Source organism: Onychostoma macrolepis, chromosome 03 (assembly GCF_012432095.1).
Source record: "Onychostoma macrolepis isolate SWU-2019 chromosome 03, ASM1243209v1, whole genome shotgun sequence".
Classification (NCBI taxonomy): domain Eukaryota; kingdom Metazoa; phylum Chordata; class Actinopteri; order Cypriniformes; family Cyprinidae; genus Onychostoma; species Onychostoma macrolepis.
Window position 1 is genome coordinate 12,724,238 of NC_081157.1, and position 12,634 is coordinate 12,736,871.

Sequence of the window (12,634 nt, forward strand, 5' to 3'; positions counted from 1 at the left end):
TCCATCTCGGGCACACTGTCCATCTCAGGGACAAAGACGGTATCAGGTGCACTGTCCATCTCGGGCGCACTGTCCATCTCGGGCGCACTGTCCATCTTGGGCACACTGTCCATCTCAGGGACAAAGACGGTATCAGGTGCACTGTCCATCTCAGGCGCACTGTCCATCTCGGGCGCACTGTCCATCTCGGGCGCACTGTCCATCTCGGGCGCACTGTCCATATCAGGCACAATGTCCGTGTCAGGAGCACTGTCTGTCTCAGGCGCACTGTCCATCTTGGGCACACTGTTCGTCTCTGGGACAAAGACGGTATCAGGTGCACTGTCCATCTCAGGCACACTGTTCATCTCGGGCGCACTGTCCATCTCAGGGACAAAGACGGTATCGGGCGCACTGTCCATATCAGGCACAATGTCCGTGTCAGAGCACTGTCTGTCTCAGGCGCACTGTCCATCTCGGCACACTGTCCATCTCGGGCACACTGTCCATCTCGGGCACACTGTCCATCTCAGGGACAAAGACGGTATCAGGTGCACTGTCCATCTCGGGCGCACTGTCCATCTCAGGCGCACTGTCCATCTCGGGCACACTGTCCATCTCAGGGACAAAGACGGTATCAGGTGCACTGTCCATCTCAGGCGCACTGTCCATCTCGGGCGCACTGTCCATCTCGGGCACACTGTCCATCTCGGGCACACTGTCCATCTCAGGGACAAAGACGGTATCAGGTGCACTGTCCATCTCGGGCGCACTGTCCATCTCAGGCGCACTGTCCATCTCAGGGACAAAGACGGTATCAGGTGCACTGTCCATCTCAGGCGCACTGTCCATCTCAGGGACAAAGACGGTATCAGGCGCACTGTCCATCTCGGGCGCACTGTCCATATCAGGCGCAATGTCCGTGTCAGGAGCACTGTCTGTCTCAGGCGCACTGTCCATCTTGGGCACACTGTTCGTCTCTGGGACAAAGACGGTATCAGGTGTACTGTCCATCTCGGGCGCAATGTCCGTCTCAGGCACATTGTCCGTCTCTGGGACAAAGACGGTATCAGGTGTACTGTCCATGTCGGGCGCAATGTCCGTCTCAGGCACACTGTCCGTCTCTGGGACAAAGACAGTATCAGGTGCACTGTCCATCTCAGGCACACTGTCCATCTCAGGCACACTGTCCGTCTCTGGGACAAAGACGGTATCAGGTGCACTGTCCATCTCAGGTGCAATGTCCGTCTCAGGCACGCTGTCCGTCTCCGGGACAAAGACGGTCTCAGGCACGCTGTCCGTCTCAGGCACACTGTCCGTCTCCGGGACAAAGACGGTATCAGGTGCACGGTCCATCTCAGGCGCAATGTCCGTCTCAGGCACGCTGTCCGTCTCAGGCACACTGTCTGTCTCCAGGACAAAGACGGTATCAGGTGCTCTGTCCATCTCTGGCACACTGTCAGCTGCAGGGGTAGTGGCAGTCTCAGATCCTGTGTCAAAAGAAGAAGAGGGCAGAAACTGTTAAAGTATTGGATCTACTTTATTGTTATCAGAACAATGGTTACTGTGATTAAAAATGTTCAAATTTGGTTGATTGCACATTGTTATATACATATAATACTTCTCTATGTATAGATTTTTAAAAATTATATTAATAGTTTTTTTTGAGTATCAATAGTATAAAAAGTAAGCAAAAACGTCGCTTATACAATTATATCTGAAAAGACAAAAATGATGAATTTATCACCAGATAAGAATTTAAAAAACTGTTGTTAATATGTCCCTAACAGGTTGGACATGTTTAATTTCACATTTCAGACTGATTTTAATAAATGCTTACATTTATTTTCCTGAGCTTGATCATAATAATTTTTTTTTTTACAACTTCTTATCATGATCACACAAAAAAACAGTTTTTGCTTTTCTCCATTTTATGATACTCAAAAGGCACCAAACAGCAGGAATGACTCGTATGCTCAGATGTACAGATGATATAATAATGCTCTTACCTTCTGTGAAATGCCACTCCAGTTGTCTCTTGGTTGGCTTTCTGGTGATCTGTAGTTGTTCCTCTTTCACTGTATTTGGTGATTTATTTTTCACCCTGGTGGAGTACCACCATAACATCACCAGACTGACAGTGATCAGCATGGCTTTGTTTTGGGGAACCAGCTGAATCTTCTGGAGTCTAGACAAATGGGTAAAGAAGCCAGACTTGCAAACTTAATATATTTGACTCCTAAGTCAACTGAATTAAGAGTGCAATCAAGCAGAGTGAATATGTTTGTACAGTATTGCGAATCTTGCAGTCGAGCAGAATGCAAACGCAAACTGAATTGTAAAAGCGATCAAGCAGATCGAGTATTTATACAGATTCTGAACATTCTAATCTCGAACCTGCCCTGTGACGTCACAGACAGCGTCATCGGGATTTATGCAAAGCATTCTAAGCACGTGACTATAAGCACAGTCGGCCCGATTCTGGCTGAGAGTTACAAAAAATAACTGCAGTACATTGAAGTACAATTGCAGTAAAACTGCAGTAGAAAGTAATATAACTGCAGTTCAGTGATATGCTGAAATGCAGGTGAGGATTTCAGATGCAAAAACTTCTAAATCTGTCTGATTAAATTGGCAAGTGTTTTTTTATTTTTATTTTTCTGTAATGTAGACTTCCTATAAAATATTCGTACAAAAATATTTGTTTACAAAAAAATATTTGACTATGGAATATTTCAGACGCAGATTAACAAGCCCGCACGTGAGATCTTCCTTCGCGCCAATCGGTCGTTGTCCTGACAACGAGTCTCGCGAGCAGCGGATTATTGTAACAGACAGTAAATCAGCGTCTTTTCTGTAGTGTCTACTGCAGGATGGATATAAAAGTATAAAACACGTTTTGGTTTGACAACATCGTTCATATGTGAACTATCACAATTAAAGCACAAAGACATAACAACATTACACTCCGAGACCTTTCACAAGTGCGACAAAAGAGAAGAAACGCTTTCCGGAAGAAGTTCATCAGGCGAGTTGGAGACTAGTCGAGTCATCCAGTTTAGCGGTGAGTATAATGCTTAATGTCTCATATATCTTTAGTTATAATTTTAGAGAGATGTAAAAAGACTTGACGGATATCTTATTCAACCCGCTGAGATGAGAAGAAAATGAGAAGAAACGCGCTTCAGTGCTGATCTGTGCGCGAGGTGCTTATCATAGAAAGACAAACAACTGGTTTAATGCTGCTTTTACTACACTTTTACTATAATAAAACAAATTATAATTATATTATAAAATCTAATCTAATAAAACACCAACATCTAAATCCAACTATAGTGACAACCCTGTGTATAGATGTATTTAATTCTGCTATGGCTCAGCTGTTTATAAGCAGATCTGTAGAAATGAGTTATATGTCATTGTCCAGCTCAGTTCAGTTCAATAGCATCAGTACATCATTTACAATGGAATAAACAAAATTGTACTGAATACAGTGTTTTTGTTTGTTTGTTTCTAGGAGAGCATCAACCCCTAATTGACATGAAGAACAAATCATTGAAAGGTGTACAGTGTACCCCTCTTTGCAACGGAGGAAGCATTAGGAAAGAGGAGAAGAGAGGAAGTGAAAAGGCACTCAACAGATGTTGGTGAGACTTTATTTCTGGAAATGCTTTAAAGGTCACTCACATTCTAGTTAGCCACAAATGTAAACCTGATTTTAGATAGTGTTTAAATGTGATTAATATCTCCAGCTACTTGTAGGCCTACAGTCCTGTATATTTCACACTAAATTGTGATGCAGCCTGAATCATAATCACACCATGTTCATTTGTTCAGGAGAACTGATCCCTAAACTAAACATACTTTCTCCCAAGGGTTTTTTCTCCATTCTGTCACCTGACAGAGTTTGGGTTCCTTGCCGCTGTCTAATAATATTCAGCAATATTATTGATCTGACTCCACCGGCACTATTGATGAGGACTGAACTGAGCTAGATGATGACACCACTGCTATCTAGATGCACTGAAATTATTTTATATCTTGATGATTTTTATACAGTTATTGAAATTAACTGAGTCAACACTGATTTCAACTGAACAATGACATGTTTTACTGTTTAGAGCTGCTTCACAGCAGATGTGAATTCTGTTTGCATCATTATTTATCTTTTTATCACTGTAAAGCAGCTTTGAAACAATCTGTACTGTATAAAGCGCTATATAAATAATGGTGACTTAAATTGGTTCAAATCTTCAAAAAAAAAAGTGCATGAAACAGGCAACCTGAATAAACACAAAATACAGTTTATTAATGATAACTGTATTTGCCTTTGTTTCTTAGGAATATCTGACAATATTTAGTTTTGGATATACTCAAAAATAGAATAAATCAGGATTTTTTTTCACAGCACTGTACACCAGCATTTATGTTTAGTGTGACATTAATGTGTGGAAATGGACATTTTATCAGTGTGTGATTGCTATTTTCAGGAAATGCACTGGTAACAACTAAAAAAAGATGACCAAACATAATTCAACAGAGGATGATGGCTGTGGTGAAACAAGCACTCAAATAATGGTGAGCAGTAATCTACTTTATTTACTTTATCTTTTATTAACTATTATCTTTATAGTTTATAATACATAATAACTGCTATTGTATTTCAGAAACTAAGACCAGTGGGAGTGCTGGAGAAATCAAGTGTATAAGTCCTCTGTCGTCTCAGCCATGGAAGAGATCTTCAGACATGAAGAGATCGAGGAGTTAAATGAAGTCAAAGAGCTAAAAGAAGATTTACAATACTAGTGCCATTTCAGTATGAAAACAGAGAGAGAGCTGAGGCAGTGGAAAGGTAATGAAATCTAGTTATAACAGCAATTATTCTCAATGCTTCACATCCGCTCTCAACATTTTTTTTTTGTGGACTCTTTGATTCTCTCTGATTGACTGCAAGGTGTGCATTAAAACAGTGAATGCAGATAATTACAATCAGTTCAATCGCTATTTTAAATCAATGCGCTGCTTGTACTGTAGCACACACATACAGTCAGAACGCTAGATCTAATGACCTGTAACCAAACAAACTCATGAAAATTAACTTAGTTTTAATGCTTCCAGTCAAATTGTACTCCACAAACATTAAAGGGTTAGTTCACCCAAAAATGGGTTCTGTCATTAATTACTCACCCTCATGTCGTTCCAAACCCGTAATACCTTTGTTCATCTTCAAAACACAAATTAAGATATTTTTGATGAAATCTGAGAACTTTCTGACCCCTCTCTATAGGCAGCAACGCAACTTACACATTTAAGTTCCAGAACAATAGGAAAGACATTGTGAAAGTAATCCATGTGACTCCAGTGGTTTAACCTCAGTTTCGTCTTCTATCTTTTGTCTTTTGTGAAGTGGTAAATTAGTTTTTGTTTTGTTTTTTGGATGCAAACACTCGTGTCGCTTCATAAAATTGAGTTAAAACAACTGGAGTTGATGAATTACTTTAACGATGTCTGTCCTACCATTCTGGAACTTGAATGTGTGAGTTGCATTGCTGTCTATGCAGGGTCAGAAAGCTCTCTGTTTCTTTAAAAATATCTTTGTTTGTGTTCCAAAGAGGAATGAAGGTCTTACGGGTGTGAAACCACACAAGGGTGACTAATTAATGACATAATTAAAATTTTTGGGATAGCTATCTCTTTAAAGGCAGCTTTAACTTAACTTTTTAAACTAGCTGTAACAGGTGTGTATTACACAATTTTAATGGACTTAAGTGGAGGCAACCTGTTTCATGTCAGGTGGTTCTTTGCCTTCACCTCGTGCATTAAAATCATGTAATGCACACCTAGCCATGGATTAGCCCTCATGTGTGAAGAGAGTTATAGGTTACACACAGTATTAAATGAAGGGGGCACAATAACTGTGGAACACATATATTCTATATACTGTATTCTAATAGTATATTTACATATATTTGTAAATTCTATATTTTCTCTCTCTCTCTCTCTCTCTCTATATATATATATATATATATATATATATGTGTGTATATATATATATATATGTGTGTGTGTGTAATTTTTTTAAATTTAAGGTTAGAATTTTGAATGAAAAACCAAGATGATAAAGAAGGCAAATAATTTTGGAGGACTCTTACAGTATTTAAACATGATTGTGTCTATGCTTTTTTTCCAGAAATGCATGTTATTGTGCAAGGGGTAGTTGCTTGGACTATCAGTGGAGGGACAGAAAGCACTGAGATTTCATTATAAAGATCTTCATTTGTGTTCGGAAGATGAACGAAAGACTTGCGGGTTTGGGACGTCATGAGGGTGAGTAATTGATGACAGAATTTTCATTTTTGGGTGAACCAACCTTTTAACTTCTGTTACCTGGAGTGTTCAAAGACATTGTTAATGCTGACCAATATGTCATAAGAAATGAACTGGGAGTAGAATGAATACTTTACACAAACACTTGGTGACATCACTTATTAAAGATTATTAAATATGGCTGTGGTTAAAAGTGTAACTGAAACTGAAATTTCTGATAGTTTTGGTTTGTTTGTTTTTCCAGACTACATCCAAAATAGTGTTTCCACATCTGAGATGAAGGCAGTCATAAGAACCAAGCGGAACGATGAGGATAAGCTCTTCAAAAAATGAAACCTGTCTGAATAATGAGGGAAGAAATGTGAGATTTGTAAATAAACACTAAATACATTTAGTGTAACTCAGCCTGTTATTTTAAGTTTAAAGAAAAGTAAAATAATTTATTGTTGCATTGCTGTTTGAGACATTCACTGTTGTTTTGTACCTTAATTTATTATATTGCAGTTGTGCAAATAAAACTTGTTATTCTGAATATTCTGGTTGCATTTCAGTGTTACTGTACAGCATTTTATTAGTATTGCACTTTGGTAGTACTGAATTGTACTTCAGTTGTATTATATATTGCAGTACTACTGCAGTTTTATTGCAGTATAACTGTAGTAATACTTCAGCTGTATTGCAGTAATACTGCAGTTCTATTGCAGTTGTTTGTTAGTAATACTACAGCTCTACTGCAGTTGTATTTCAATAGTACTTCAGATGTATTGCAGTAAAACGGCAATAATGCAGTAAAGTATTACTTTTTTTAAAACTGCAGTAATTTTTTGTAGTTCGGGTCGGCTGAAGTCTTGTAGTCGGACTAAGTACATTGCATTGTATCTGGCCCTTATGGTAGTAATGGTAGTTACTTATGGTAGTAAGTAATGTGAGTGATACTGTCTTGTTTGGTGGAAATGAGCTGTGACTCTGTAATTAAGTGTAATTGTAATTATTTGTAATGTCCATTTCTTACCTAGATTTTTACCCAGTTGATTTTTCATGATCATGACAACCATACAATAAATAGTATTAACCTCTTCAGCTCAGCAGCATATTTTGGAATTTTTACAGAATTAGGCATACCAGAATTTAAAAGAGTGCCCTATTCACATGCATTGGAATAAATTGATAAAAATGGTCTCATTTGACAGGAAACTCTCTGAGTTTTAAAACATGGGTAAAATATTGCATATTTTGTATATAATATTTTTACAATATTGTGATAAACACAGACGAAAAGTAATATTTTTATTATTTTTTAATTAAGAGTCTGTTATTTAGGATCTGTTTGGTCTATATCTCTTCAGAAAGTTTCTTTTGATTCATCTAGGTGACAGTAAACGGGAAAAAAGAATTTTGTTGATAACATACTTTATGCATAGTTATGTGTGCATGCATAGTTATCTATCACCCTCTTCACAAAAGTTCTGTAGCTTTACGTCTCCAAGTTTCCTCCATAAACTTGTCATGTAATAAGCAAAAGTACCGTTCTTGCAATTTATTTTATACATACACAAAAAAAACTAAAAAGTAAATAAATCAAATTTATAGAGGGAAAAAGTGCAAAAACAATATACAAATCTGAGAAAAAGTAATGGAACACAAGAGCTCACTTAGACAGTCTGAGTGTGTCCATATGTGTGCCACTTCCTGAAGCAATTTCTGGATGCCACCAAGCACAAGGGCACACTGTATTTTGTACAGTACACAGATGTCTTTACTTTGAGGCCTGAAAGTTTGCACAGAGCACAAACTCTCCTCCCACTCCTGGCATCTGACCCAAAGTACTCTGGACAACATGGCTCTACTGCTGCTTTGGCAGATGCAGGCAGGTCTGGGGCATGCGATGTGGATGCAGGCGGGTCTGGGGCAACCGAGGTGCTGGAAAGTGCAGCCAGCTCAGATACAAGTTTCTCTCGAAAATCTTTCTGGCTGAGAGGACTTTTGTTCTGAGCTCTGGAGAGATGCTGGTGGAGAATGAAACTGTTCACCACTGCGATATCAACAAAATGAAAAAAAAACGTCTTGTACCATTTAGTGGTTTTGTGGAGCACATTATAATACCCAATCAGGGCATCAGACAGGTCCACACCTCCCATGTACTTGTTGTAGTCCTTCACTGCTGCTGGAATCGGGATTCTGCTCATTTCCCAACCGCCATCTGGATTTTTGACACGCCTAAGGACTGTCTCACCGCCATAAGCCTTGTGCACGGTTGAGCACATTGTAACTTCACTTGTGTCCATCCACTTGAGAAAAAGCAGCTTCCCATCTCTAAGCCATCGTATGGTTCCCCTTGGGTCTCTCCAACTGAGATCATTTGCTTTTGTTTTTGGAAAGCCTTGCCGATTAGTGCGTACTGTGCCACACGCCAGGGTCTTCTTGGCCAGCAAGTCCATGAAAAGGTTTTGTTTCTAGCTTGTGTAGAAGTTGTCCATAAACAACTGGTAGCCACTACCAAGAAGAGACAAATCCAAGAGCTGCATAACAGAATCATAACTGAGCCCTTTTCCAGTGGCCAGGGACGATTTGCCTTCATAAACAAAAAAGTTACATGTGTAGCCACATGCAGAATCTGCAAGCACAAAGAGTTTGTAGCCCCACTTTGTCGGCTTGTCTTTTATGTACTGCTTGATTCCGATTCGTGCCTTTGAAGCCACCATCCTTTCGTCCACTGCCAGCTGCCCGTCTGGATGGAAGTAAGTTTTGCATGCTGTGATGATGTCAGTGTACAGGGGCTTGATTTTGAAAAGTTTGTCGTAGACAGGAGTCACCTTTTTTCTTGCATTTTCTAGATCGTCCTCAGGATCACAAAGATGGAGGTTCCAGGAAATGGCCTGAAATCTGGACCTGGACATGACAGATTTTGGGAAAGGCAAGCGGTAAATTTCTTTGCCAGACCAGTAATCGATTATGTTTTTGGCACCAAGGAGCCCCATGTAGATCACAAGCCCAATGAATGAATACAGTTCCTGCACTTTCAGAGGCAACCAAACGAAACGTTTTCCAGCCTCTGATCTCATCCTTGCAAAGGCGTTTGTATTCTTCACGATTGTGTCCACCGCAGAGCCTGTGAAGAAGAGCTGAAAGAGCTGCAGAGGGGAATATATCCTGTCCATTACAAGTTGTGGTCCCTGGATTCGTTTTGGCAAGAAACGTGGTAATGCTGGAGCCTCATCCTCCTCACTGCAATCATACCACCTTTCTGTGCCACTGCTCTCTGACATCACACTTGCTGCAAGTTTTTGGCTTCACTGAATCACCTGCAGTGTTATGGGGGTTATGGTGTGCTGCTGGTGGATGCTGAGCAAACATCCTGATTGCTGCTGCGTGGCTGACTTGCTGGCTGCCATTCTTCATCACTGGAGGCTACACTGCAAAACAAAACAAATGTATAAATCTACATTGCAATCCCAAAATGCATGCTGAAATTACATACACAATTCAGATATGCAAGTAACAGACACAGGGAAATCATTTGATTACACATACACAAATACATGAGTACGTGTAAATAAATGAGAACAACCCTTGCATACATGCGATAATTCAAATATGCATGGAAAGAACACATGCATGCAATTCACATATAGATAAGATATAAAATGCACAAGGCAAAACACTCATGTATTCTATCGATAAATAAATTCATGCAACAAAACAAATAATCATGCATTCATTGGTTTAATTCATGAGGTGCATGCTTATTTGCATTGTTGCATGCATTTTTTCATCGATGGTATTCATAAGTGTATTGGCTTGTGCATTTTTACATCTCTTTTTACACCTCATGGGAATAGTCATGCAGCTTATGAATGCGACCTATGAATGAAATCCACGCATGCATGTGGATGCAAAATGCACAAGGCCATACATATCTGAATGCAATAGACAAATACATTCATGCAATAGACAAATACATTCATGCAACAACACAAATTAGCATGCAGCTTATGAATGCAACAGAATGCAATTCAGGTATGCAAGAAAGCGATAAAATGCACAAGGCAACACACTTACGCCGGTTTCATACCGCAAGCGTGAGCAGCGCGTATTTTTTTCGGCGCCCATGTTAACAAATGAGTGCACTCACACCGGTAGCAGGAGCAGCGCTGGTTTCGCCGCCGAGTCTATTTTTACTGCGCCACTCACGCTCAATTAAAGTGACAGCACAGTTTTTATGGACAAAATAATGTGATTTCACACAAAACGTGCTAAAAATGCACAGAATAAGCATGTCTAGTGTGTTTTAAGACGAATTGGAGTATGTCAGGAAAGAAAATTAACAATCAAAAAATACGTATAGAAGATTTACCCATTTTAACCTGTTTTTCAATTTTAATTGCCATAAGGAAATTATAACTTAAAGCATTTTATCAAACTCACAATCTTAAGTTACAATGGAGTATATAGCTACAGTAGGCCTACATAAGAAATTCATTATTCATTCATTATTGACAGCTTCTATGAGAAATGGAGATTATGGGTAAAAGTATATATTATAAATAAAAAAATATATGTATGTATAAACAGCACTTTCTATATTTGAGTATGACTGAAACAACACAATAGGAGCTGTTTTTGTTGTTTACCATTTACACGTGAATCCCCAAAATTTTCAAGTTTATAACCGACCAACTTCTAAAGACAAATTTATAGTTGTCTTTGTAAAGAAATATCGCTTTGGAGCCGCTGCTGTGACGCTGAACAAACGCTGACGTGTGAAACGGGCGTTACTCAGCTCCGCACGTTAACACACCCATTTCAGGTCTTGGAGTTGCTACTAATGAGCTGATGAGTTGAATCAGGTGTGACTGATAAAGGAGACATGCAAAATGTGCAGTGTTGGGGAGGCTCCAGGAACGTGTTTGGGAAACCCTGCTCTAGAAATTATGAATTTGCTTGCTAGCTGACAAGTGACGTTAGCTCGCTAGCTAAGTTAGCTACTTGTTCTATAGACAAATGAAAATTTTAAAGAGGCTATGTGAAAGAATTTCCAAGTAATAATCACTTTTTTATTGCCAATGAGTGAACAGCAGGTAATATGCCTGCAGACTGATTTTTATGTGAAGGACTCAGGGCGGATTTGCAGGGAAAATCCAAAGGAAATTATCATAACAGTGTAATTTTAATGAACTTCATCTGTCGACATGATGTTGGGGAATCATGTTCATTCGCTGTTTTGGCTGTCGCTCGCTCGCATTACTATGGAGTGTTTGCACTTGTGAGCACCAGCAATGAGTTGCTGGCTGCAGTTCACATAAAGGCCACCACTAATAACAAGGGTTGTAATCTGAATTTTACATAGAGCCCCTTTAACAGTTAAATATCAGTATTTTTAGGAGTTAATCTTTATTGTTGACAGTGAAATAGCTTGAACCATCCTCTTGTTTAGGACTAGGTGGTACGACTAATATATTTACAGGACTACTTAATTTGGTAACGCTTTACTTGAAGGGGTGTGTATAAGACTGATATGACACCTTCATAATATGAAGGAGGTTTTATGCATGATTATGACAACTATCATTAAGTGTCATTCGCTCAGTTATGTCATTTTTAATGCAAAGATGACATTGTTTGAGATGCCTTTATGACAACTTGACATAAACCAATACAGCATAATCTGTCTGTGTCTTTGTCATGATAACTTGACATTACCAAGACAATATAACCTGTCATAAATCTGTCATAAACATGACACAGCAGATTAATTTTCAAACTTAAGAAATAACTTTATTGGTTAAAATTATATTAAACTGTCATGTGGTTGGTTTTGACATTGGCTGTCATGAGGCCATTATAATTGTCATGAATATTTTTCTGACCACTTTTATTCAGTGGAACAAATTGAATTTGTCATTAAAATGTCATTAAGTGTTAATACTCTGTATTTTATAACAACTTCATGAATATTTTTCATTTAATATTTTTTTTTTTTTCCGTTTCCTCTAACAGAAGGTCAGATAATAGACAATTTCAAATGTCATAAAAAAGATGAACAAGTGTTAGAGAAATAAAATCAATCATTAAATATTAATAATAATTAAAATTGATAAAACTATATTTTATTGCATTTGAAGAGTGATTCACCGCCAGAAGAAGCTTTACATCAGCCTTGGTTGTGAAATGCTATTGGCATGCAATCGATGAATAAATTAATGCAATAATAAAATTAGCATGCAACTTATAAATGCAACCAATGAACAAATGCGTGAAACAAACAACGTGTACTTACTCAAAATCAGGGTCTTCTCCCACGTTGTAAGCAGCTTCTCTGACCGAGTCA

The 12,634-nt window shown here is 38.8% G+C and overlaps 1 protein-coding gene and 1 long non-coding RNA gene across 2 annotated transcripts; one reads left to right on the forward strand and one right to left on the reverse strand.

The window, feature by feature from the left end:
* Window positions 1-208: 208 nt before the first annotated feature.
* Window positions 209-3,034, reverse strand: LOC131534541 (clumping factor A-like). The gene is made up of 2 exons (XM_058767490.1): window positions 1,989-3,034; window positions 209-1,469 (listed from the first exon to the last, which is right to left on the reverse strand). The coding sequence occupies exons 1-2, from the start codon at window positions 2,128-2,130 to the stop codon at window positions 421-423; spliced, it is 1,191 nt and encodes a 396-aa protein (XP_058623473.1). The 5' UTR covers window positions 2,131-3,034; the 3' UTR covers window positions 209-420.
* Window positions 3,035-3,171: 137 nt separating this feature from the next.
* Window positions 3,172-7,349, forward strand: LOC131537263 (uncharacterized). The gene is made up of 5 exons (XR_009270222.1): window positions 3,172-3,626; window positions 4,470-4,557; window positions 4,647-4,831; window positions 6,170-6,306; window positions 6,551-7,349. It is a non-coding gene; the product is annotated as an uncharacterized LOC131537263 (long non-coding RNA).
* Window positions 7,350-12,634: the final 5,285 nt, after the last annotated feature.

What these genes read in the sequence shown, in the direction of transcription:
- LOC131534541 (XM_058767490.1), bottom strand. Translation starts at nt 2,130, where the DNA reads ATGCTGATCACTGTCAGTCTGGTGATGTTATGGTGGTACTCCACCAGG. An exon ending in GGAGTGGCATTTCACAGAAG is followed by an intron (nt 1,470 to 1,988) that starts GTAAGAGCATTA and finishes CTTTTGACACAG; the next exon opens with GATCTGAGACTGCCACTACC.